General features: G+C 51.4%; 1 protein-coding gene across 3 annotated transcripts in view; it reads left to right on the top strand.

Moving 5' to 3' along the window:
* The first annotated feature begins 6748 nt into the window (after positions 1-6748).
* Positions 6749-24860, top strand: part of LOC104140917 (gamma-aminobutyric acid type A receptor subunit alpha3) — an 84555-nt gene continuing 66443 nt past the window's right edge. The window contains exons 1-3 of one of the 3 annotated variants that reach the window (XM_068957033.1): positions 6749-6904; positions 7427-7518; positions 21260-21390. In XM_068957033.1, the coding sequence (XP_068813134.1) occupies positions 21302-21390 (89 nt within the window). In that variant the 5' untranslated portion in view covers positions 6749-6904; positions 7427-7518; positions 21260-21301. Of the gene's footprint in view, positions 6905-7426; positions 7519-11400; positions 11474-13433; positions 13558-21259; positions 21391-24860 lie in introns of those variants that run through there. The other 2 variants (XM_068957034.1, XM_068957035.1) reach the window with 2 other exon arrangements.

Genomic DNA, 24860 nt, shown 5'->3' on the forward strand with positions numbered 1-24860 from the left:
AGCAGGGGTTTGCCCTGTTGCATTGCAACCAGATAGCAGAGCGTGTTTTTTGCCTGTCTGAACTAGGATGGTCATTCGGGTTCCCTGCGTACACCCCTGTCCTGGGCTGGGTGCTGGCATCAGCTGGCTGGCCTGCTTCTTGGCAAATGTTTTTCTGCAGAATGCCACCTCCTGGATTCCTCTGCATCTGAGGACCATTTCACTACAATCTTTTTTTTTTTTTTTTGGTATCGCTTTTGAACCTTTCTTTAAAAAAAAATGTTTTTCCTGCTTGGGGAGGAACACGGTTTTGCAAGCAATTTTGTGCTGGGCTATGTGCAAGGCTGAAGTTCTGCACTTTATTGCCTTGCAATGCAGCAAAAAAACTAGAATTCATATGAATCATTGCAGGTTCCCAAAATGGTCCTTTGCTCAAAGTGGGCCAAAATTTCCCTTCTATTTTTGGGACAAAGCTTCCATAGTTCCCTCCTGCTGGTAGTATTAAAGCAAGCAACTTGGAAGGAACTGTCTTCATATAGCGATTTTCAAAGCCCTTTCTCTCCTGAGAGTTGCTCAGGCTTTGGGTAAGAAAGCTGAGATAAGCAACTCTGGACTTCTGAGGGTTAAGGAGGCTTGAATGTCCTTCTCCCCATCCTTCTCCCCATCCTTCTTGGGTGCCTTTTCCCTTGCTGACGGGTTGTTCTGCTTTCTTCTCACCTAATTTTTCTTGCTCCTCTTTATATGATTTTTCTATTCTTCATGTTATTGGCAGCTGCTCTCTTTCTGATCCTCTTCACATTTAATTAATGTGCTGCTTATTCCCTCTTCTAGATTAGTAATTATGATATTTAATAAGATCAGACATAGTCCTGATCTGTGCGTTACCGCCTTCTCTACACCTTCTGCTCTGGACACTTTCTAGTTTTCAGTTTACATTACTGTAAGCTGCAACATAATGGTATTACCACATCAGTCCATGTGAGGAGGTCCCTACCAATCTGGTCAGAATAAGTTTATTTTCAAGAACAAAAATATATCAGACCTAGGTAGAGATGCCTGCTTGTGCATTTGAATATATGACCTGCTGTTAAATAGGAATGGAAAGGGAAGGTGCTGTAGCAGTGTTCTTCATGCAGCTCCCGACACCTTGGATGGCTTCGGTTGTGAAGCCCATGGGGCGAAGCTGGGTCTGTAGCTCTTGGCAAACTATGTGAGCCTGCACTCTCTGTATAAGCTGACTGTAGGCTCCTGGAATTTAGCAAAGCCATTTCTTTTCTTTCTGTGTTCCTAATTATCATCTCTTCCTCTGCAAATTATCAGGTTTTCATCAAAATCTTGGGTTTGTTGTATGTGGAGAAATTTCTGCTTATGAAAAAAAAAAAGTCCTATTGAAAACCTCTGACTGGAAACCTTTCAGATTTGCTTCAGAATATGTGCCCTCCTAAATACCACCTCCATGTCTTCCCTCCAGACAAGGGAAGCTGTCTGGGGGTTGCACATCTAGTGCCTAATGCTTCCTACTGATCGCTTACCCTTTTGTATAAGAAATGTAACAAAGCAGCCTGATTAACTGGGATTGAAGGAATTAAGCCTGTGTTTGTGGAGAAAACGATCAATGAGGTCTCTCTTAACACACTTGTTACTCTGGGTTTCCTTTGATTGGCGTATCAGTGGCTACACGCCATAAATTACCTTGATGGATTCCCCCATGCATCTGAATTTAAAAGAGCTGAGGTACAGGGTTATGTTAGTTAATGTTTCAGTGGATGACATGCCAGGTGCTGTGCAGGCTTCTGTCTCAACTTGTAACCTCTGTGCTTTGAGTTCTGAAGCCTTGCCCTGGTTTTGGTGCACCCGTTCTGTGGAAATAGCACTGCAGGTGGTCCTTGAACCTGCCCCTAGTTTTTCCATAGCTACCATGTTTCTTGACCAAGAGTCCTTTGCTAGGATCCTTCCTTGAACAGCGTGTGCTTATGATGCTTTGAAGAGGAAACAAGGGCTGAGGGACAGATGAGAGACTGAGGGAGTTTAATTATTGACACAGCCTCTTGGCAGGAGCTGGCAGGTTCCCCCAGGCTGGGGATACTGGCATGGGTCCTGAAGAGAATTAGCTGAAGAGGTGTTCCCAGATGTATGCGAGTCCACAGCAGAAATTTTGGTGCTTCCCACTGCAGCCCATTAGTGGTAAAGTGAGAGGCTGCCTGCTTTGCGTTAGAAAGCACTTGAGGATGTCATTTAGTCAGGCAGATTTCCCAGCTGACTGAGTATTCTTATTCCACTAATTACAAATCAAGAGGGTGGTGTGCACAGCAGTTTCCAGACAAGAGGTGCTTTCCTGCCTAATGGTTGGGCTGGCCGGGCTGGGAAAAGCAGCATGGACCCTGCTAATTTTGTTACCCTTTCCTCCATCCTGTGCAGCCAGGAGGAACAAAGTAAAGCTTTCATGGGTAAATCCTGCAAGGTTTGGTACTTGGATGCTGTAGCTGGTCCTTCTAACAGCCTGGATCTAAGTCAAGACCTGTGGCTGACGTGTATCACAGCTGGGGGTAATTCAGAGACAGGACCTTGGCTCAGACTGGCCTCTCCCTTGAAGTTCCCTGAGTAGCCAAAGATTGGGGAGCTGTGTGAAGGAAATGATTACCCTGAATGTGTGGTAAGTGTTGGAACAAGCCAATGTAGGACTGTTTTGTTCTGATGCTTTCAGCTGGTGCAGGAAGGAGAAGGCTTAGAGGAAGGTGCTGCTGCAAAGTTGCAGGTAGTGGAAGCTAGGAGCAGCACCCAGTTTGCTCCATGGGGAAGAGCAGCCCCATGCCAGTTTGGGGCATGGGTCTGAGCAGAAGAGGTGACCCTCTGTGGTCCAGCGGCCTTGGGGCTATTCTAGGCATGAGGGCTGGCCAGGTCTCCAAGTATTGCTGCTTTGGAGAAGTTACTGCATCCACCTTCTCATCTCAGCTGTCCTTTGATTCCCTGGCCTGATGATTCCCTTGCGGCTTTGGGCCGAGGCCAACTGTGCTCCCAGAGGCTCTGCAGCCGCTGCCAGGCAGCCGACAGCGGCAGCACAACATCTGCCTGTCTCAGTGCCCTGCGGCTCTTCCTCCTGTGCATAACGGCTCTGCTTTGCCACGCGCCTCCTATCAGCAAATGCACAACTGCTCTTGGTGCTAATCTCTGATCTGTTTACACTAAAAACCCTCCTGAAGCAGGCAGGCCCAGGGAGAGCATTGCCTATCAGCAGTGCATTTGTATTCACAACCGGATGCTCCAAAGCTGCCTGCCGAGGAGGATTCCCAGCCTCGCTGGAGCGCTGCCTGCCCCAGGACCTGCAGCCTCATCGTCGGTCTTTGGGTCTGGCAGGCCGCTGAGGGGTTGTGGCAAAGGGACACAAAGAGGACTGTGACTGACAGAGCCCAGTTCTTCTTGCAGCACATCGGGCTTATTTCAGCCTTGGGGTCAGCCCTGCTCTGCTGGTTTTCAACGCAGAGATGTGCACACTTGGCTGAAGGCATTTCTGAGAGTGGGGCTCACAGTCAACTGCAATGTAGTTAGGGGACGTGGGCTGACTGGTAAGCCAGTCCTCTAGGACACATCCAGCCTTGACATTGGATCTTGTATGCATAGGAGAAGCTCTTTGAGTGACAAGGAGACAGCCTTTGGGCATGCTTTCAACTGCCTCTTTTCTGGCACTCCGACATGCTCCAGGACAGGGCTAGCACGTGAGCCCTTTCTGAGCAGTGCCACCTGTCATTAACCACTTAGCTAGGGCTCAGCCCTGTACTCGCCACACTGCTGCCTCCAGGAGCCAGAGACTGGGGTGCCTCGTCTCCCACTGCCACTGCTGACCTTAATATCATGAAGAGCTCTTATTACCTGGCTCTCTGCTGTTTTGTTTCAGCTAATTAGAGCTAATGAGATTCACTAAGTGTTAGGCAGTCTGCTGCCCCTTTGCTTCCCATTGTCCTTGTGAAGTTTACCAAAAGTAGCAAGATATTAATCCTTTCAGGGACTATAGCACTGGTGACATGGCATTTAGAGGCTTTGTTAAAGTAGCAGGTTCACTCCTGATCCAGTTGATGTCTTTAAGACACTTCTGCCCTCCTGCTGGCAGGCTCTGGTTAACAACCATACTGTCTAGCTGGCTTTCCTGCTTGATGGAGAGGATTTTAAATTTGCAGTTTCCATGGAAGTACAGCCATCAAAGGCCCCATGTTCTCCAAATTTGGTAGGTTCCTGAGTACACCAGAGTTCATGCTTCCCTTGGAGATTTATTCCTCTAATTACCTTCGCACCTGTAGCTCAGCAGCATCTTTGGGACAGGAAGCTGGCTGCTGCTTGGTGTCCAGCTGCAAACTGAGCTCAGTTTATTGAGCTGTGATGAGACCAGGTTCTCCTTTCCATTGACACAGGAAGCTGAGAGCATTCAGAGGGGAAGGAGGATTTGGAATAATGTATTCCATGTAATATGACCATAGAGCATTTTCCAAAATGCTCTGGCTAGCACTGTCAACTGCAATTTTTTAGTGTGAATCTCCTGTTATTTGGTCCTGTTTCAAGTCCCAGGCAGAGGCTTCAGGTTGAGCATGCCATTCTATCCGCCTTAATTTTAAAACAAATTAAAACTAACTAGTTCACAGCTTTATGGATGGAGAGAAAAACACAAACCTAGGTGGGTCACTGATTAGAAAAAAACAAGCAGGACTCCTAAAGCCAGCTGCCTTATGCAGCTGATTTAGATGAGTATTAGGTACCTCAATTGCTTAAGCATATCTGGACTTGACAAGCATGTGCAGTGCTGGAAATAAAAGTGCTGAGGCATCTAAAACCTTTTGACTCTACAGGGGGATTTTTGATCTGATGCTGCTGTTGTAACCGTGGAAGCAGAGAGGAAGAGTATGTGAACAGGTTCTTCTCTCCAGGCCTTTTTTGCCCTTGCCAAGAGACTGCAGGACATATACAGTCTCTTTCAGGCCCATTGGTTTTTATGAATTTGTTCCACTGTCAGCTTGTAGGTTTTTGAAATTCAAGATGGTGAGTTAGCCCTGCTAATAAAGAGCTCTGGTAATTCTCCATATAGTTGGATTTGGCTATCAGAGATGTGGATTGCTGTGTTTTGTCACAGAAACAAGACTCCAGCTTTTCCCTCTGCCAGGATGTGCTGGGAGACAGGTCTGGAGCTCAGCAATGTCCTGCAGAAAGAGATTTTTAGCTCTTAGAGTTGTTTGAGTGTGTATACATGTTGAACATATATATAATTTGGAGATATTTAGCCATCCTGATGGCCACTTCTGGACTTACTTGGGCATATCTAAGCTATAGGTAAAACCCCAAACATATTGGAGCCCTTACTTGAAACAGCATGGATTATGCAATGCTATACATAAACAGTATTGAGCCTCAAGCACCTCTTGGGATTATATAGGCAGATCAGTACCTCTCAGGGAACGTGGAAAGGTGAGGAAAAAACGATCTTTTGCACCAATGCATACTAGCCTTGAGGTCTGTTTTGTCATGGATTTGCTCTGTGATTTCAGTGAGCTGTTTGACTCCTATGCTTTAGCCTCTGTCCCCGTCTACCAACCTAGCCCTGCAATCTCCCTGACCATTGCCAGATAATGCACCTTTTCTTGCACACCTTTCCAGGCTTCTGCAGACTGCTTCTGTAAACTGCTAGTGGTGAAGGCCACCTTTGTGCATTTGAATTTCAGCGATTTAGCCCCAAATATTAAGAGATCTTGAAATCTACAGGGGAGTTCCTGCTATCGGCAGCATGGCTGATGTGGCCAAGCAGTGCATACTGTGGGGTATGAGGTAAAAGCTGTCTCCATCCTTACCAAGTGCGTGGTTTAGGGCTGGAGAGATTCAGCAGTGAGAATGTGTTTTTGTGTGTGTTTGAGAGGGTGGAAAAAGCAGCGTGTCTTGAAACACATTCCCAGTGCCGTAGGGCATGGGTGTGCAGGAAAGGCTACTCGTCCCGAGGATTTCCATCAGCCACCTGGTTTTACCTTGCCGAAATGCACTAGTTGTTGTTAACCAGTGGGTTTACCGGTGCAGTGGGTGTCCAAAGAACAGCCCTGAGCAGAAAGCACTGTAAAGGGGAGCCTTGTCTTCGCTTTGCGCCGGGGGAAAGGTTGCTTTTGAGCTGTTTCTGGAAACGAGGGATTTTAGATGTCTCTTTGTCCCTTCCCAGCAGGTTTTGGACTGTCGTGGACTGGGAGGGTTGGTTTGCCCTTGCAGGAGCGGGGAGGAAGGCACGGAGGGGGCAGCCAGGGCGATGCTGCTGCGTGCCTCCGCCCCGTGATGTGCGTGCTGGCCTGGGGCTGGCCCTGTTCTGGGAACCGACGGGCATCTCGCCCTCCTGCGGGGCCCTCTCGCTCCGTGGCCTTGGTGACTGTGCCTGTGCCCCGTCCGACGCGGGCTGCTGCTGCCCGCTCAAAGGAGGAGGAGCGCCGGCTCGTCGCTGGGCTGCACGGGTGGCTCCGCTTTGCCTGGGAAGTGGGATAGCCGGAAGGCTTTGGGGCTGTCTCTTTGGATTGCCGCGAGACTCCACTCGAGCAGCGGTGCGGAGGGGGTGCCGCAGGCAGCACCGCTCCCCCGCGGGCCGGGCAGCGAGGCCGGGACGGCGGCCGCGGGGCTCCTGGCGACGCGGGGTGAGGAGCGACCCCAGCTCCGACCGAGGCTGCGGGCGGGCGGCTGGTTTATGGCCGCAGCGAGACAGGGGTCTCTCCGAGTTAAGCTGTAGGCGAGTTGCCATGGAGACTGGCTAATAAAGCACGAGGCAGCAGCCGTCTCTGACAAGGCGCCCCGCTCGCTCGGCTGGCAGGAGCAGCAGAGGAGGGCCAGCGCGGGCAGGCTGGCGCTCTCCTCCTCCAGCGGTGCCCCGCGTTGGGTTATGCGCGGGGAAAACGGGCCCCGCTCTGCCCGCGCTGAGGTGGGTGTCTGCGAGTGAGGCCCTGGGGACCTCTCCTGGGCTGTGGTGCCCTCTCTCTGCCGCAGCCCCCGAGCCCAAGAGCCTTCGGCCTCGGCGGAGGAGGCACACGAGGGGCAGCGCCCCGGGAGCTGCGTGGCGCCGGGTGCGTCACCCTCGGCACATCGCTGCTCCTGCCGCCCGGCTGCTTCAGCAGCGTGACACCGCCGGCTCCCTGGGGCGCAGAGTTGGGTGTCCGGCGGGATGAGCAGTGGCCAGCATGGGCTGGTCTCCAAAGAGCCTGACATGCCAGAGCAGTGCGGCGTCACCTGCAGAAAGGACTGTCCTGTCCAAATCTTTTGCCAGACCAGGTGTTATTAAATTTGCAGTCCCACCCTGCTCAAGGGTACCTGTAGCATGGCCCCAAAACTAAGCTTACTTTTATTCTGGCTGCTCGAGCAGGCTGGTGGGAGGGAGAGGCTTAGCTAATTATTAGCAAGACGTTCCTAGGCTGCTGTACTTCCATTTTGAGAGATTACTCTTCAGTTATAGGGTGACAGCCTTGAAGTTTAACCTTGATCCTCATTAAGAAGGGTTCTGCCTCAAAGCCATCTCCCCTGGCACGTGCTACAGTTCAGGTGGGTGTTCCAGTAGGTAAAGGAGGGCGAGGGAGGGGGCAGGGAGGGAGGTTATATATTTTAAGAAAGAAATAAAAAGCCTTATGATGGAGGAATGCATTAAAAGATAATTGCTCATAGGTTTCATGAGATGTTTTTATGCCTCCTGAACTGATGGATGTATCTGCAGGGACTGTTGCACTTAGTGGAGGGTTACCTTTCCCTCCAGAGACGGCAGAGATCAAGATAATTGCAGCTAGCTTTCACTAGCTATCGATAACACTTCCTCCTCCCCAAAAAAGTTGCCCAAAACCTTGATTTCCCAAGCTAGGTAGTGCCTTTCTCCCTGGTCAGTCTCTCCCCTGACAGCATCCCCTCTTGCTAGCAGCCGTGCTGTACCACTGCTGAATAGTCCTTGTGTTTTTATTAACTGCGTCACCGTAAGGCACCCAGATGCCAGGAGTACTTGCCTCCATTACAGGTTAGTTGGCTTTCTCTGCTCACTGGGATGAGGGAAGACCTCTCAGAAACAGCCTTCCTGGTGCCCACATGATACCCAAGCCTCCCTTGCAGCGCTAGCTGGCAGAGGGAGCCAGCCAGCCAGCCTGCCCTTGGCGTTGTGGCCAAACTGTAAGGGGCAGAGCTCAAAGGAAGCTTTGAAGTCTGCCAGGGGCGGCTTCTGCAATCCAGGAGGGGAGATGGCTGCGATTGGGCTAGCAGGGATTTTGGTTATTGTTCTTTGGCTAGCTAGAAGCAGGCCTTGCTATGGTGTATAGGTGCCTGCTCTGCCAAGGGTCTGTGTGATGTGATTCGCCTGGATCCAGTGCATCTGGAGGGGTGGCACAGAGGGAAGGGGTTGCAGTGTGCACATTCATTGGCGTCGTCCTCGTTTAGGGGGCTTGCAGGTACTGTGTCTCGTGCTCTGTTGGTAGCAACGTGTTGTTTGTGCGGCTACATCTGTGTGATTCTTTAGCCTGCGTTTTGCCTTGTCTAACCCCATTTGAGGCCACTTCCCCCACCTTTGCAAGGGGGACTCAGCATTTGGTGTGGCTACAAGGGGAGGATTTCGTTTGATTTTGGATTCTTAGATAAGCTTTACCAAGGAAGGCTCCTCAGGGCTACAGACATCAATAGCTGGGGTGAAGTTTGTTGCTGCAAGGCCATGTCTGGGCCTTCTGCTCTGGGGCACCCTAGAGCTGCCTGTGATTTTGCAATTGTTTGGTGGCCCTGTAGGATAAGAGGATAAAATTTAGGCCTGGTGTCTGAGACTATTTCAAGCTGCTGGCTGTGTCAGAGGAGACCACGAGGCACTGAACAAGCAGAGGACGCAGTCTTTGGGGAGGGCACCTCTGACGGTAGAGTGAGATATGCTGTTCTTGGGGAACTCTGTACAGCTCTTGCTTATGGATGAACAGGCCTCAAGAGGACCACGGTTTCCGTTGTCTGTGGCTATTGTTAGCGCTACTTAAATCCATAAATCCTGTAAATGTTTCTCGATATGAGCCATTTGAAATCCTGAGTCATTTCTGTCTCCGGATATGCCTGTCTTGCTGATTCTGTTTCATGCCTGTTCTCGTGCCCAAGGTGGGTCGTGCCAGCAGCTGAGTCAGTTTGAAAAGGAGGGAGAACAAATATTAGGGCCACCTCTGCTTTGAGCCTGCGGGGAACCAATATTCTAGAGTTAGCCAGGTCCTGTCTATAGTCCCACCTCCGAGCATAGTCATCTCACTGATGTCTGATGGAGTGCTACCTCCCACGAGGAAAGAGGTAGACCAGAGCCGACGGCTTTTAGCCAAGGGAATGACTGTGCCCTGGGACTCCTTTTGAGCTCTCCCCTATTCCCTTCCTACTGCCCTCGTACTCACAAAGGTAGATATCAGGAAAGGAAGGAGAGGTGCCTTGGAAGAGACTCTGAAATAAGCAGAAACTAAGCATGAATAAGTATGGCCAACTTGTGTTCGTCGTCAGGCCCTTCCTTGGCTGACCTTGCTTTGAGTAGGAGGTTGGACTAGATATCTCCTGAGATCTCTTCCAACCTCTGCATTTTCCTAAGATCCTCTGATTTCCTACAGTTGAGGAGGATAATAAAAAAGCTCCTTCTGCTGGCATGCGCGCACAGCTCCTTGCATGACATCTTATTTTTTGTAACAGGAAGAATCCAATGCAGAAATAGACTTTTTTTTTTACTGGGAACAGCCTCATATCATGTGGTGGTTGCTGTCATTCATGCAGGAGCAGTCTAAGGACAATGAGAATGCCAGCTGTCCACACGGGTTCTCAGAAGTAAGGTGTCTGCAGCTCAGACAAAATCTTTTACATGTCGGAAAATATTTCTGTAGGCCTGGTTGCTGCTGCTCCAAAATCACCTTCTGGGTGTTTCACCTCCTTTGGCTAGGGTTGGATGTGGTGTTGAGGGCTGAAGAAACTTATCTCAACCACTTACGGTTTGTGATAGCCACGAGGTGCCTATAAGTCACCCAAGTGTTGCAATAACATGGAGGATTCTCCCTTCTCTACTCTAAGAGCTTGTTGGATTTGACTGTAGTGGCACTGTGTTGGTCCAAGCTCAGTCCTTGCTGGAGATGTTGGTCTTGAGGTCTGTGTGGTGAGGCCATGTGAGACCCATAGCTCTCTTGCCTTTGGCCTCTATTCAGTAGAGGAAAGCAGAAATCTCCTGGCATTTGAACAGCTGCTAACAGAAATAATTCTGGATACCTGGATTAGCAAAGACCATGCTGGGGAGCGTAAGCTGTTGAAATTTTGCTTTGAAAGAGAGCTCATGTTCTCTGCTGTCCAGGCACAAGTAATGGTGAATGCTCCTGTCTCACAAAAGTTGGGATGATGGAAATTGTAGGGATAAGGTAGGGCAGTCACTGCTCTAACTTTCTCCTAGAAGCAAGAACTGGGTCATGTTTCAGACATCAAAATGGAGGGAACAGATAGTTGGACTAGATTAAACCATTTTTGTGTCCCTCCTTCAGGTCCCCTGCTCTGAAGTATGCCTGTGTCTTATTTTTAAATACCCTTGTTTTTGAGTACTTTAGAGGTATTTTTGAGGTGGTCAGGGGTGGCTGGAATATTGGTCCTTTTACCTTATCTCATCCCAAATCCTCAGTGATGGAGGAAGTTATGTAGCGTGGAGTCGCAGCTGCAGCTGAGTCTCACAGTGCGCGTTTCGCAAGGAGAGCTCTGCAGGGACAATATATTTTGAGTGTGCCTTGCTGTCAGCTTTCGTCTTCCCAGCTCACCACTGCACAGCTTGGCAAAACCTCCCCAGCCCAGACAGCTCTGGCCAGCGTGGCTTGCGTTACCCTTCCTCTGGGATCCCCATGCTGCCACGCTGAACGGTCCTCATTTTCACTGCCTATTGCTTGCTGCGTGTTAACCTCTCTTCCTCCTCCTTCCTTCTTCCGCGTGTGTTTTTCCTCTGTTTTATTGCAACACAAACCTCGGTAATCCCGAGTTGCGGGCCAAACTTTGCGGCCCCAGGTTTTGGCCAGGCCGTGCAGCCCGCTCTGTGGAGAGGTCGCTGGGCTGAGCTGTGCAGCGCTGTTTTGTCCGGGGGGCTGCAAAGCAGCCCCTGGCCGTGCCCCAGCGCCTCGGGCAGCTTCCCCCCTTCAACAGGTAGATGTCGGGAGCCGCCGCCGCGCTCCGCGCCCGCGCTGCGGGGAAGGCAGATCCGCACAAAGCGGGCGGTTAAACCCTCCTCCGGAGCGTAGCGGGGGGGAGGAGGAGGAGGGAGAGGGAGGAGAGGAAGGAGGAGGAGGAGGAAGGCGGGGGGATGCTGCTTCCCTCCCTCACTCCCTCCCTCCCTCCCTCACTCCGCGCCGCGGCCGGAGGAGCGCGCAGGCGGCGGCTGACAGCCCGGCCGGGCGGCGCGGCGCGGCGGGCTCGGGGCGCGCAGCCCCGCGGTGCGGTGCGGTGCGCGCAGCTCTGCTGCGCGGCGCGGGCCCCGGCCGCCCCGGCTGGGGCAGCGGTGAGTGAGCGCGGGGCGCGGCGGGCGCGGGTTCGAGTGCCTGCTCCCCCCTCCCCGGGTGCCCCCCCGGTCGCGGCGCGGGGCCGGGGCAGCTGTGCGGAGTTGCGCTAACCGCCCCGCTGGGAGTGGGCGATGGGGGCTGCAAGGGGCCGTGCAGACCCCCGGCGGGCATCGGGCTCCCGGGTGCTGCCGCGCCCCCGCCCCCGCTCGGCTGTTGTCGGCGGGGCGGGGACCGACGGGGGGGCGCGGGGTCGCCGCCCGCCCGGCCCCGGAGAGGGGGCTCCTCCCGCTCGCCCGCCCCGGCGGGGGTCCCCGCTGCGGTGGCCGAGCCCCTGCGCTCCCTCGCTGCAACCCTGGAGCGTGCCGCTGCCCCAGCGCCGGGGACCCGCTCGGTGCCCGCGGGGTCCCCCCGCTGGGAAGGGGGGAGCCCCCGGCGCAGGGCCCGGGCAGCGCCCCGAGGGTTACCCGAGCTCGCAGCCCGAGCGATGGTGGCAGCAGGTTAAGGAGCAGGAAGAGGGGTAAGAGGCTGTGATGGAAAACGTCTGGACGAGGATGATGCTGAGCCCGGTTCCTAGAGCAGGATGGCAAATACGGGGGAAGGGTTTAGAGGGGAGAACAGCGTAGTAAAGCAAAGTCAAATTTCCCCCTGAATCCTGCAGCCAGGCCTGATGAGCACTGATGCTGAGTTGGGAGGGAAGGAACCCCCCTTTTCCTTTTCCTTCCAAAGGGGCTTTCCAGAGCTGCCAGCTCTGAGCCTGGGAAGGGAGAAAGGGGAGAAGGGCTCCAGATGCTCCCCCTCCCCCCGAGTTACTGAGACTGTGGTATGGATCTTTTAAAAGGAGCAGTGTAATGCAATTAAGCATTAGGTAGACAGTCCCCACTGCAAAATTTGTCTATTGTTTTTTGTTCTGCCTTCTGCCAGAGCAATTCTTATCTGGACTAGAGAAGTGTAACTGAACAAATAGTTCATTTCCCTGGCCAGTTGCATTCTTAGTCTCTCCCCTGCATCTGCTGGCTGGCTGCAAATGCAGCAGCATCCTCAGGCAGAAACAGAGACCCTCTGGTGAGACTCCTGTTCTCATGGGCCAGCTGGCAAGAGCAGCTCTGAGTCACTGCTCACCTCAGTCATTTTTTAGTGGCTAAAAAGCAGGCTTGTTCCCTAACCTCTGGATCATCACATTTCCATATGGGGAGTGTGAAGAAGAAATAGAACAGGTGGTAAGGCAAGTCCAGCCCACAACTAGTAGATGCTAGGTGCGGTTCAGGCAAGTTCTCTCTGTTGTCTGTCTCTTAACTTTGTCTTTACCCTAGAGGATGAAGGATCTCAGACTGTCTTCAGGTGATGCTGCTGTTCTGGCAGAGTTTGTTTGCTTGACTGCCCTTCAGACTGTCCCTGTGGTGTTTGGGTCCCCTGCAGCATGCACTCTCTCTCTCACACACACACACACACACACACACACACACACACACATGCACAGAGGCAGAAGAGCGCAAACCCTTCACCCCTGGTCTTTTCCAAGAGTGATTGGAGCAGCTGCAGGGGTAGTGGCTGCACCTGGGTCCTGTCGCACATGTCTGGCTGGAGGCTGCATCCTCTCCTCAAGAATCTGCTCTGGGTTCATAGTGCACAGCATGGAGCTCGATGCATGGGTATGCACAGATGCATTCCCTGCACTGCTGCGAGACTAGCTCAGCACTGGGAGATTGCTGCTTTTTCCTTGTTCCTGGAGCTTTTCTTTTTTTTCAAGTCTGCATCATGCAGCTTTCGTCCTGTTCCTCTCCTTTCCTTTCTTCTTCTCTTTCCGTAGGCTGCTGCCTGTCCCACTTCCCATTCACCTTCTCCTTCCTCTTTCCTGCTTAATCCATTCTTTTTCCTCAGTTTTTTGTTCTCTAAGTAGACCTTGTCCTCTTCAGTTTGCTCCCTCTCAGCACTAGAGAGGAAGCCCAGCCCCTCATCTCAGTAGGAGTATTCCTGCCAACTGTTTACAAAAAGTAGCACAATACCCAGGCTGAACGCTGACATAATTGCATACCCAGCCGGAGAGTGTAGTAAATAATCCTGCCTTTCAAGCTTTTGCCCAGTGGTGAGTCTTTTGCCTTCTCCTTCGCCCCTGGGCTAAATGTATTATACTTGGCTTGCATTTACTTACGTTCTGGAAACACTAAGTCAGCACAGTCAGTGCACATATATATGGTATCAAAGTGAACACGCATTGATGTCTGACAACATATGTATGTACTGTGCATGCATGCACTGTGTGTCTGAATATGCATCATACAGTACTGTTCTTGTTCTCACTGTAACGATAGAGCTTTGGAAACGCAAGGTCTGGGAAAGAATTATTGTTGAATTGTAGATATTGTTCCATCAGCAAGGGAAACATAGCCATGGGGTGAAGGTCGGGAACACCAGCAAAACGCGCAGGGTTGGTTTGCTGAATTTGCATGGTCAGGGTGCTAGATAAATTTGCAGGGTTTTGCATATGCACACATTATGATTGCAGACTGTGAGCGTTGCCAGCACTGTTGTATTTCCAGTTGTGCTTGTGAGCCTGAGTCTGTCTGCAGTTGCTTTGATTGTGAGTCAGTCTGTCTGCAGTTGCAGTAGCTGTGAATCAGTGTCTGCCTGTAATTATGTGGGTGAATCAGTGTTGGCTTGTTACACTTGTGAGTGCAAATGGTTTCCTGTAGCGGTTGTGGGTGTGAATCACTCTCTACAGTCCCTCTGGAAGTGTTTTCAAGTAGAGAAATGCAATACTGGGATTAGTTTTGTTTTGATGAGAGAAACTGTCGAGCAGCTTCTCATTTTGAAAAATTAAAGCTGGTTTTGAGTCGGGCACAGAGCTTGTTTAACTCTATCACCAGCCTCCGGCAGAAGAGATCCCGTTTAAGGCTTGCTCTCAAGATTTCTATGTTGATCTGAACCTTTAATTTATTTCCTTTGTGCCTCCTGTTTTGAGTGTCCTCTTCTCCTGGCATCTCTTGCAGAGCTGCAGACAAGGCATTTGGTAATGGTCACGTGGGCCTTGTACCTTATTTGTGTGGCAGATCCTTGGGAGGGTTGTTTATGGCTTGTGCAGTGTGTTTTGGGGGACTAGTCAATGTGCATCTCTCGGGTAGGAAAGCACAAACGTTTCTGTGCTAGTGAGTTGAAAGGAAGACTCTGGCTCTTCTGCCATGTGCCTCTTGCTGTGAGCCAGTGCTGCTTCTGTACGTAGACGATAAACAGCAAGTTTGATTCTGGTAGATAGAGGTACTGCTGCCTGTTTCTTGTCCTCCGGTTCTCATAAATGCTGTTGCAGCTTTGGTCTTCCAGGGTGCATCTGCACAGCACGAGGCAGTGCTAAACAGGGAGCCCAGTCAGAGAACTATGGACTGTCTCGGATGGTGGAAGCAGAATGCCCCCCTTGGTCCAGGCAGCAAACCAAGCTTTCCCCCGTGCTCGCCAGTACTGGCAGTGTGGCTACGCTAGTGTGGCTGGATTGCATCCAGTGCATGCACTAGCTTGTGCGTCCCTGCATTGTGTTGTGTGGTGTACATCCCAGGTAATCTTAGAGCAAAGGGCTGGGGAGAACCAGCAGGACAAGGGTCCTGTGAAACACCCGGGATGTTGTAATCTGCCATTTCCAGGCTGCCAGACAACCATGTCTGCTCATTGCTTCCCTCTTCCCCTAAATAAAAAGATAGCTTTGGTCCAAGTGACAGCCCTTTTTAGTTGAAATTATTGCGAACTGAAGTAAAACCTCCCCAAAGGGGAGAGAGTGCAGCTGGTCCATCTCCTGCATTTATTGCTGCTGCAGCACTGAGCACTTGCTGACTGCCCGTCTCTGCAGAGCTTAGAGCTTTACCCAGAACGGGGACTGGAAGAGGCATAGCTGTGATCACCACAAGGCTAGTGTTTCCACAGAGGATTATGGAGGTGCTGCAGGTTGGACGATTTTGGAGTCCTTGAGAGATGTCAGAGGACCTATCTTGAACCTGTTTTGCAGAGGCTCCAGTGCGGTAAGGAAGGGCTTTAAGGACCTGCTTGTGCTGTGCAAATGCACCTGACTTACAGGATGAGTATGCAGGTGCTGTGAAGTCACCTAGCATGCTCTGCTTGGATGTGCCAGGGCAAAGGTGGGCGGATGTGCTTAGCACCTACTGTGTCTGGATCTGCCTCCTCTCCCTGGGTGGAAGTGCTTGTATCTGGGACTGTGGACTGAGGCTGCCTCTATATCCAAGTCTGTTTCCCAGCTGGCATCCCAGCATCTAATTCTTCTCTGGACAGTCCTCATGGAGATACCTGATTTGGCTGTGATGCAGAGCACCTGTGGGCCCTGGGGGCTGTGACCTTATGGGAGCTGTAAGTGACTGGCAGTCCTACAGCTGAGGCTGCTTCCGTAGGTGCTTGGCATGTGGGCACACTGGCCTGATCATGCTGTATATGCACGGCATTGCTGGTGTAATAACAGAGGCAGATGTGTCCTTGGGGCTGCTGCTTCATGAACGCCGCCTGCACAATGGGGCCATAACTAAGTGATTGCTCCCTTGGCCACGCATTTCAAAGAGGCAGTAACGTGGGAGAGATCAAATGCGACTCCCTCACAAATGCCCACGTATGCCCGAATGGATCTGTGGGCCTCTGTCTCGTCACTCCCTTTCCATTGCTTGCAATCTCCATCTCTCTGGGTTGATCTCCCAGGTTTTTTGCAAGCTGTACCTTTCAGTCTCCACCTCCAGAGCTCTATCTGTCTTTCCCTTGTCAGCAGTAAGCCTGTGCTAATCACTCCTTCCTAAGAAGGCATTTCAGAATATTTAATGGCTTCTGGAAAGATCAAGCCCACTATACAAAATCGGGATATACCTAATGTCCATATAGTGACTAGGGGACCTTGCTGGTCCAAAAGGTACCAGCACCTTTATGGTTCCCAGACCTACATAGGAGCAGATACTGGAGCATGTTGCCGCCTGGAGGAGGGGAGAAGGAGGCTTTTCCAGTTCTTCATTCCGAAACTGCACCTCAAGCAGGAAAGCTGTATCTCTTGGAAGTGTTGCTGTGCTGTGATGCTCCAGAGATTGGACAGACTGCATGTGTTGGAGAGGAGTGGGTATGTTTATGATGCCTTTAGGTATCTGATCATAAAGAGAGACCTGCCAAAATCCAGAGTGCGCTGAATTGTAAACTTCAACTATTGCTGAATTCCAGCTGCAAAGTGTTAGCAGGGCTCCTTAGAAAATCTGCATTTGATTCAGCGGTGGAGGTTACCAGCAACTGCAGAGTTAGTGATGAATGCATGCGCTAACTGTACCATTAAGAAATGAGCAATGGGCAGATGGAGGAAGGAAGTACGGAGCTGTTGTGAACACGTACTATCCTGACAGACTCCATCTTGGGTAGGCATAGAAGGGGCCCAGCAGTTAGAGGGTGATGCTCTTTTAACTTGCATGAAAGAGGAGTCAGTCTAGGGAAGCGTACCAATCTTTTCTGATCTTAGAAATCTTCGCATTCTGCTTTCTTCACAGATACTATGCAGTTTCTTTTCCATCAAGGTCTAAAAAGAGATTTGGGTTTTTTTTCTTCCTTAGGACTATTACCATCCAATTAACATTCCTAAACCCTTGCTCTGTGTTACACACGGTTATAAATGAGCATTCCCTGCACCACCCCTGCATCCTTCCTCCCCTCCTCAGAGGATCAGGGATCCTTGCAGGTATTTCAGATCAAGATGTTGTCTGTTTTAGAGCCTTCCTGGATGGAAAACCGATGGCTGAATAGCATTTTGTTTAAGCATCTCCTGCCAGAGTCGTACCAGTTCAGGCTGGAGACACCCCAGCATTGCTTTTCCCAAGGCAGACTCGTGGGTGTTTCCGTTCCCTGCCTGTGCTGGAGAGATCCCGGCTGAGCACTGAGGGATTCCTCGCTGCCTCGTCTGCCTCCAGCGGTGGCTGCTCTGGGGCAGGGCCTCTCCAAGAAAGACTTTTGTACTAAAATCTGGGAAGCCCAGTTACTGATCTGCTGAAATCAGGCTGGATTTTAACACGCGGCCAGTCCAGAAGCCTTGCCACTATTCGGGCTGTGCAGGCAGTAGCTATTAGATTTATAGAGCGTTTGAACCAGCTGAAGTTTTGCATGGCCCTGCAGTTGGCAGAGGAGCCCCAGGAGTGGGGAGAGGTGGCACTGGGAGCTGTTGTGCCATGGTGATCACGCAAGGCTTTGGCTAAGCTGTGTGTGTCTGGGGAGATTTGAAGGATCCCCTAAACCACACGAAAGGTGAAAACCACCTCATCTGTAAAGGCTTCCTTGCGCCCTCCAGAGCGTGCCCTAGGTGACCTTGCTTGAGCAGGGGGTTTGGACTGGATGATTTCCAGAGGTTCCTTCCAACCTCAGCCATTCTGTGATTTTGTGTCCGGGCACGAGGGTGGTGAGCGGCAGCGCTGGAAGGGCGGCCGTTCCCACAGCGGCTGCCCCAGGCAGCAGGCTGGCTGCAGCTCTCCCAGCGCCGCTGGGCCGGCTGTTGCTCAGGGTCACAAGGCTGCCAGTCTCCACTGCTCTAACAGTTGTTAAAGCTCCTGTGTTAATCAAAAATATCAATCGTGATCCTCAGGACTGGGTCTGCTTCTCCGTCTTTAAGCAGAAGTGCAAGAGAACAGAAGAGCAAGGAAGCTAAATGCAACACAACCTCTTCTCTCGGGTTGTCCCAGTAAAAATATGAGACAAGAACCACAGGAAAGACAAGCAGAAAATAGTGCCAGGCTATTTTCCATGCTATGCAGTCCTTCCTGAGTCCATAAGAACAGCATTCCCGTAACCAACCCGCGTAGTCTCAGGCCCTACCTTGCTGGCATCCTCTGCACCAGAAAACTGAGCTGTGGCTGGCAAAGTAGCTGCTGGGGCGAGGGGTGGAAGCTACTGTTTTCCCAGGGAAGGTGTACAGAACTCGTTCCGAGGTTTGAAATGAGACTTAAGCACATATTTAACTTTACTCAGGTAGCCCTATTATCCTTGGCTAGCGCCTTCCTCAGCAGGGCTGCGCAAGTGTCAGGTCAGCGGTCACCTCTGTGTAATAACGAACGAAGGTGACGCAAACGAGGTTTGGTGGAAGCATGATTGCTGTGAGCTTCTTGGTACAAACAGGCAGGTTAAACCGGGGAAGGTGTAAGCGCCTCCTGCTTTTGTCACTGTTCCTGGCCATAACTCTGAATTACCCTGCCGCCTCATTACCTCGTCCTGTTCTGTGTTAGCTGCTCTATCCCACTGTTGTCCTGGTCTTAAATCTGCAAAAGACGATCCAGGATGTCCCAGAGGACAGAGGAGCTTCCGCAGAGCCAGGAGGCACCAGCTGCAGAATGGGGGGGTCCTGGTTTGTGTGCATATTGCTAGTGAAAAACTGCTGTAGGTGCAAATTCTGCCCAAACAAACAGATTATTGAAATCGATAAAAAGTGTGGGAAAGTGTTGATTTCAAGGAAAGTTCTCAATGGGGGGGAGAAGAGAGGAGAGGGAAGCCAGCAGTGTTTTTTGCTTTTGGCTAGTGTTCGAAATTGCCTTAGAAAAAATATTTTAATTAAATCGTATTGTACAATATGCAAGTTTAAGTGAATTGAAAGGATAAGGTTGAAAGGAAATCTGTTGAGGGAGCTGCTAATTGAAGGAGTTTTGAATTTGCCTTGTAAGAAACATCAACATTTTAGCTCTCCTTGTTCTGATTTGGAATGAGTCTCCCCTAACTGTTGGGTTTCCCACAGAGCAGATGTTCAGTTCCTAATTTGTGCTTTATCAGCAAATACTTCAGTTTCCAAGACTGTGTCCCTCCTCAGCTGGAGGAGCCAGCAAAGTCTTGGCGAGTTAGGGCTCTCCTCTCCCAGCGGCGCAGAAATACCCGTGCCCGGACACTCCAGCAGCTGCTGTTACGAGTTTGCTCCTTTGGTGGTGTGAGGGCTGCATTTCCTTAGGTAACATCCTGATTAAATAAGCCCCTGAATCCCCTGATAAATGCTCATGTGCATTGAATCAATCCATGCACTGATATTTGCTGAGGCTTTAAGTGATTAACGGGGAGGAAACAAACACAATGTGTGCCTCTGAAATGTGCTCTATGCAAAGGCAGCGCTGGGGCCCAATGCAATTTTTACTATCCCTGCCACAAGTGAATAACTTGCCGGAAAAAAACCTGGGGTGGGTGAATAAGAGCTTGCAGTGTCTGGCTCTTGTTTTCTGCTTGCATGGCAACTGACATATGTCCTCTTAGAGCCGTACTGAGCTGAACAGCAGGGATCATGCACTGCATCCAGGAGAACTATAGGGCCAGAGCATCGCAGGACAACCATGGGGTAGCTAAATGCAGAATTGCGATATGGCACGCAGCATTTGGGTGATGCAGGAAAGATGGTCAGTGGATGATCAGGTATAGGAGCGCTGCAAAAGTGCTTCCTGGTTCCCTCCGCTTTGGCCAGCATGAGTAATATGTAAGTATCTGCTGGCACCTCGGGTTCGGCATGGATCGCTGTTTAGTCCAGTACGCGTTTGCAGAGGTGCGGAGCTGCCTGGCTGTGAGACGGCTCCCTGTCCCTGCAAAGGCCATAATCTGGATAGCAGTGTGTTTAGCACAGTGGCCTCCTGACCCTGCTGTACCACTGCTTCCCAGAGGCGGAGGGCTTTATTCTCACCTTACCTATAGTTACTGCATTTGTACTGGAGCTCTTTGCACCTCTTGACATGTCGAAGGAAGGAAAAAAAGATTTTTGACAGCTCTTTTTCAGCCTTTTGGAGTTAGTGGCCGGGGGCTCGTGCCCACCAGTCGTGCCTGGCCGCTGTGGTTTTGAGCGTCCCCAGGGCTGCGTTGTCCAGGTGTGCCTAATGTGAGGTGTCGCGGAGGAGATACATCATGACAAGCTGCGTTTGTGCCGGCTGCTGCTTGGCAGTGCTGTTCTGAGGTGCATCAATGTAATGAGATCCATAAAAGAGAAAAGGCAGTTAAGTGCTCAATAACATCACAATAAAAGTAAAACTGACCATTAATGAAAAATCTGAACATACTATAAATGTGGTGCAGTCAAACACTCCCGCTACCTTGGGCCTCAGCACGCAAACTTAATAATTTCTGGCAGAGTCATCACCGGATGAAGTGAGGGCCTAACCGTCTGGAAAAAGACACTTGGAAAATGTGGATCTGAGATTTTAGAAAAGCTTCTGCCATATAGGTGTCCGCAAGCCAGCATAGGCTGGGGCAGGAGGTGACGGCCCCACGCAGCTGGGGGTTTTTGCGAGGCAAGGGCAGGCTGGGACGATTACACCCACTCTAGAAGGGGATTTTTGCCCTTGCTGGAAGGTGCTGAAGGCCCTTGGGAGCTGCTGGCTGTGGTGTGAACGTGGGTGGGTGGGTGTGCATGCCTGTGCCATGCAAGCCTTCCTGGCTCGATCTGTAGCAGTGTCTGGCTGCTCCCGCTGCAGCAGCGTGGCCAGGAGCCCCGTTTGCTGCATCCCCACGAGATTTAGCCAGCTCCAGGCTTGCAACGGGGTGGGAAGGACTGGATCAGTGCCCGTAAGGCGGTAAAAGGTGGGGAGGTGGTTTTTCTCGGGTGCTTGGCTTTGCCCCTGCACTGCGAGCTCTCCAGGGCTGGCGGCGCGCAGCGGGTGCCGCTGCCTTTGGTTGCTCTGGGGTCTTTGGGACGTCAAACGCCAGACCCCAGAAATGCAGATTTCTAGCCACCTGGACAGAACACCATTTGCGTGACCGAAAAAATGAAATAAGCTGGTTTCTTTCCTCCTAGAAAATAAAACCTCTTTTCTCCTCTCTACTGCCAGCAGGTGCTGGAGACGCTGCTGCCCCGCTGCCCCGTGGAGGCCATGGCGCCGCGGCTCCCGGGACGGGCACCGCTCCCGCTCGTCAGCCTGGGCGTCCTGCTGCTCGTCGCTGCCCTCCCCGCCCACGCCGGGTAAGGTGGCGAGGGCCTGCCAGGCCCCGTCTGGGTCTGCTCCAAGCAGTCCGGGGTATAAACGCACTCTCGTCCCTGTCTGCTCCGAGACCTGCTGGTAGTTGGCTTCGGCTGGCCTTTCCCGGGGAAGGGGAGCTGGTGGGGCTCCTGCATCTCTCGTGGCCATGAAACCGTAACACGTGTTCCTCCTCCCTGTCCCCGTGCCTGGGGACGGTGCGCTCCCTTGCCATGGGGGTCGCCGATGTACGTTAGCGTTATTCGAGGTGGGGGGAAGGTGCCCCACACCAAGGGAGACGTGCAGATAATACATGACTTCTGTTTAAGAAAAAAAAAAAAATTAAGCCTTGAGCGTGCTGGGTGCGGACACCGAAACTATCTGCTGAGTACACGTCCAGCAGCAATCAAGGATATTCGTGTATGAAGAGTGTCCGTGCCGCCCCTCTCCCTTACCCCTGCACCCCTCTGCATGCGGTCGTCCGTCCAGGTGCGCCCTCCGGCCGGCTCTTGCCGGCCCCGCTTCCTCTGCTTGCGCCTCTTTGTGCACGAGCAATCGCATCCTGCGCGCACCTGTACGTGGCTTCGCTCTCGCGCCTTCCCTGCCGCTGCTGCAGTGGCGCCGGGCCAGGGACTGCGGTCCGGTTCCCGCCGCGCCGGCGGCGGGGGGATGCACTGCGTGTGGCCGCGCGTGCCCTCCCCGGTGCCGTGCCGCCTGCCGGGCAGCCCGCTGCTCCTGCCGGCCCTGCTGCAGCTCCGCGAGCTCGTCCCTCCACCGGCTCCCATCTCGTTGCGCAGGGAAAGCTCCTGTCGGCTCTCGCGTTCGTTTCCTTAATTGAATACGAGGAGACCCTCGCTCAGAGGTTAACGCGCCGCTGTGGGAGCCGGCTCCCCGAAGAGCGTGTGCGCAGGGGGCAGATGGAGGGGTAATGACTTCTACCTGAGCCTCTCCTAATTAAATTCACTGTAAACCTCTTTCTTAACAGAAGTTAAAAGCCTGAAGGCTTTTAATTATTTTAAAACCATGAGCCACACAACTTGGCAGTTCCTTTGACTCCTTTGCTGAGGCTTTGCCAGGGATAAATGAGACCCGTTCTCACCCTCGCTAAAGGTCAGCTTTAGCTTTATGTTAAGGTGAGGTGAGCCCTTCCAGGCTTCAGCTGGACCAAGGAAATGTTGTGAATCAGTGCAGGTGGAGATGCTGCTGGCTCTTTGCTGTCGTTGCCGATCCTTTTCCCTGCACGTGCTGCTTTACCCCGGTCCCTTCTGAGCGAATCCCGTGGTGCTTACGCTGAAGTTGAAATCTCAAATGGGAAGCTAAGTAAAACAGCTTTGCAATTTGTAAACTCATTTCCCCCATTGCTGCTGAACCTCCACCAGGAGTTCCTTCACAAAATGTGTCCTCTTGCTCTTTATATTACAGAACATTTCTAAAGATATAAAACATTATATATGTTATATATATGTTATAATGTTATAAAACATTAACAAGTGAGTTTTCATGAGCAAGCTAGCTATTCATAAGTTGTAGATTGTTGCGTACCCATCAGCAGACACTGGTACAGATGTTGTTGAAAGCTGCTACAGTGCAAACTTCACCAGTTCCAGTTGGTGTTTGTTGGGATTCCTCAAAATTCTACTTCTCCGCAGATAGTTCAGATATTTTAAGGTTGTTTTATGTTCAAGGCCAGAGGAAAAGCGAGAATCACTGTTCTGTTTTGAATGGGAACTCTCAAAAGCTGTGATGCAGCTCATAATATCGAAGTGTTTTGATGTTTCAGAGCTGACATATTGCCTCAGAGCCAGAGGCTGGTGTTTTCTCCACTATGCCTTAAGGGAGCTGTAGTTTGAGCACCTCATGCCCCCATTCAGCTTTTGTCGGCTGAGCTTCCTGGCCTGACCGCTTCTCCTGTGGTAGTGGGTATTGCCTGGCTAAAAATTGGAGGCCAAGAAGTCTTGTGAGAAGTGGGATCTGGCCCGTGGAGAAACGGGCCTTAAGCATTTGAAACGCAATCTCCTCGAGTGTGTGGTCACTGTTGCAGACACAAATTAATGTCAAACTTGCCCCAGATGAAATATTTTAATTAGGTTCAGCACACTGAACAGTATTGATTCAGTCTGACTCTAAAAATACTCACAGCCTTCCCCTCTCCCAATTTTTTCTGATATAAAATATATATATTTTTTCTTTTAGATGATGGCTTTTCTGTTGGTAAAACATTGATAGAAAATTCTGAGCCACCTCTGCTACTTCTCACCCTACTAACCCTTCACAGAGTATTTACAAATAGACCTGTAATGTCAAGGGTAACTAGTCTAACTAGAGGTGATACTGTGGGATTAAGTGTTGACCTGCTTAACTGATATTCCCCCTTCCTTCCCCCCCACCCCCAATTTCTTCCTGGTTTCTGATTTTTCCTACTCAGAAACTGCAAAATATGACACAACAAAGGGTTTATATGTATTTATATATATGTATGTATATGTATAAAATCAGATCAACATCTCTTGAGGGAACGTTTGCTGTGAAATTTTTGGTTCACAGCTCCCACGGCTGTGATTTGTGGCAACTTGGAGGTTCGGAGAGACCTTCACTTTCTGGAAACCCTTGCGAGCCCATCCAGTCACCCTGAGCTGTGGCAGTGAGGATTTCGCTGGGCAAGAAGTCATTAGCTCAAACCAGTGACTCGTCCAGCATGCTCGGGGAGATGACAGGCTGGAGCACAGCCCCGCGCTGGGAGCACAGCGCTCCTGGGGCTGCCAGCGCCTCCCGGGCAGGCACGTGGTGAGGGAGTGAGTAGAGTCGATGCCCGGGTTTCATCATGTTGTCGTTCATCGTGCTCTCCGCACCACGGAGGGGAAACCGTCCTTTGCGCGGAGCAGTGCTAATACAGCACAGTGCTTGCGCATGTACATCTGCATGCAGATCGATGGGGGCAAGAAAGGTTTGGGGCTGCAGGGGTGGAAGGGATGCAAAAGTTGGGAAGCAATGATTTAGCACAGCTCTGGGGTCTCTACCTGACCAGCTGCAGGGAGGGGGACCCTGCTTGAAAACATTGTAGGGGCCCTGGTTGGCCATCGCCCTCGTGCCTTATGCCACCTCTACTACCGGCACCAGTGTCTCTATGGCTTTTGCTGTGTTTGTTCGCGTTAATCAAGGTGATGCTCCCCTGTCACTTATTTCTCTGGTAGCAGCGCAGCATGGGTCTGGCAGCCCTGCTGCCCCCGACCCAAGGAGGTCCCTGAACTACTGCTGGCAAGCCATCAGCCCCAGCAGCCTTTCATCCTACCTGACTCGGCTTCTGCAGCCGTCGTGCTGCCTGTCTGCACTGCTTCATCTTTTTTGCCTTTGTTGGTGTCTCTTTTTTCCCTTTTCTATCTTTGCTGCAGTGTCTCTAGATTTTTCCTTCTGATTTTCTCTATTACTTAATCTGCTGCCCTTTCCATTTGATTTGATCCTAACAGCTATTTCTGCT

The sequence above is a fragment of the Struthio camelus genome, chromosome 11, assembly GCF_040807025.1.
Source record: "Struthio camelus isolate bStrCam1 chromosome 11, bStrCam1.hap1, whole genome shotgun sequence".
In the NCBI taxonomy this organism is placed as follows: domain Eukaryota; kingdom Metazoa; phylum Chordata; class Aves; order Struthioniformes; family Struthionidae; genus Struthio; species Struthio camelus.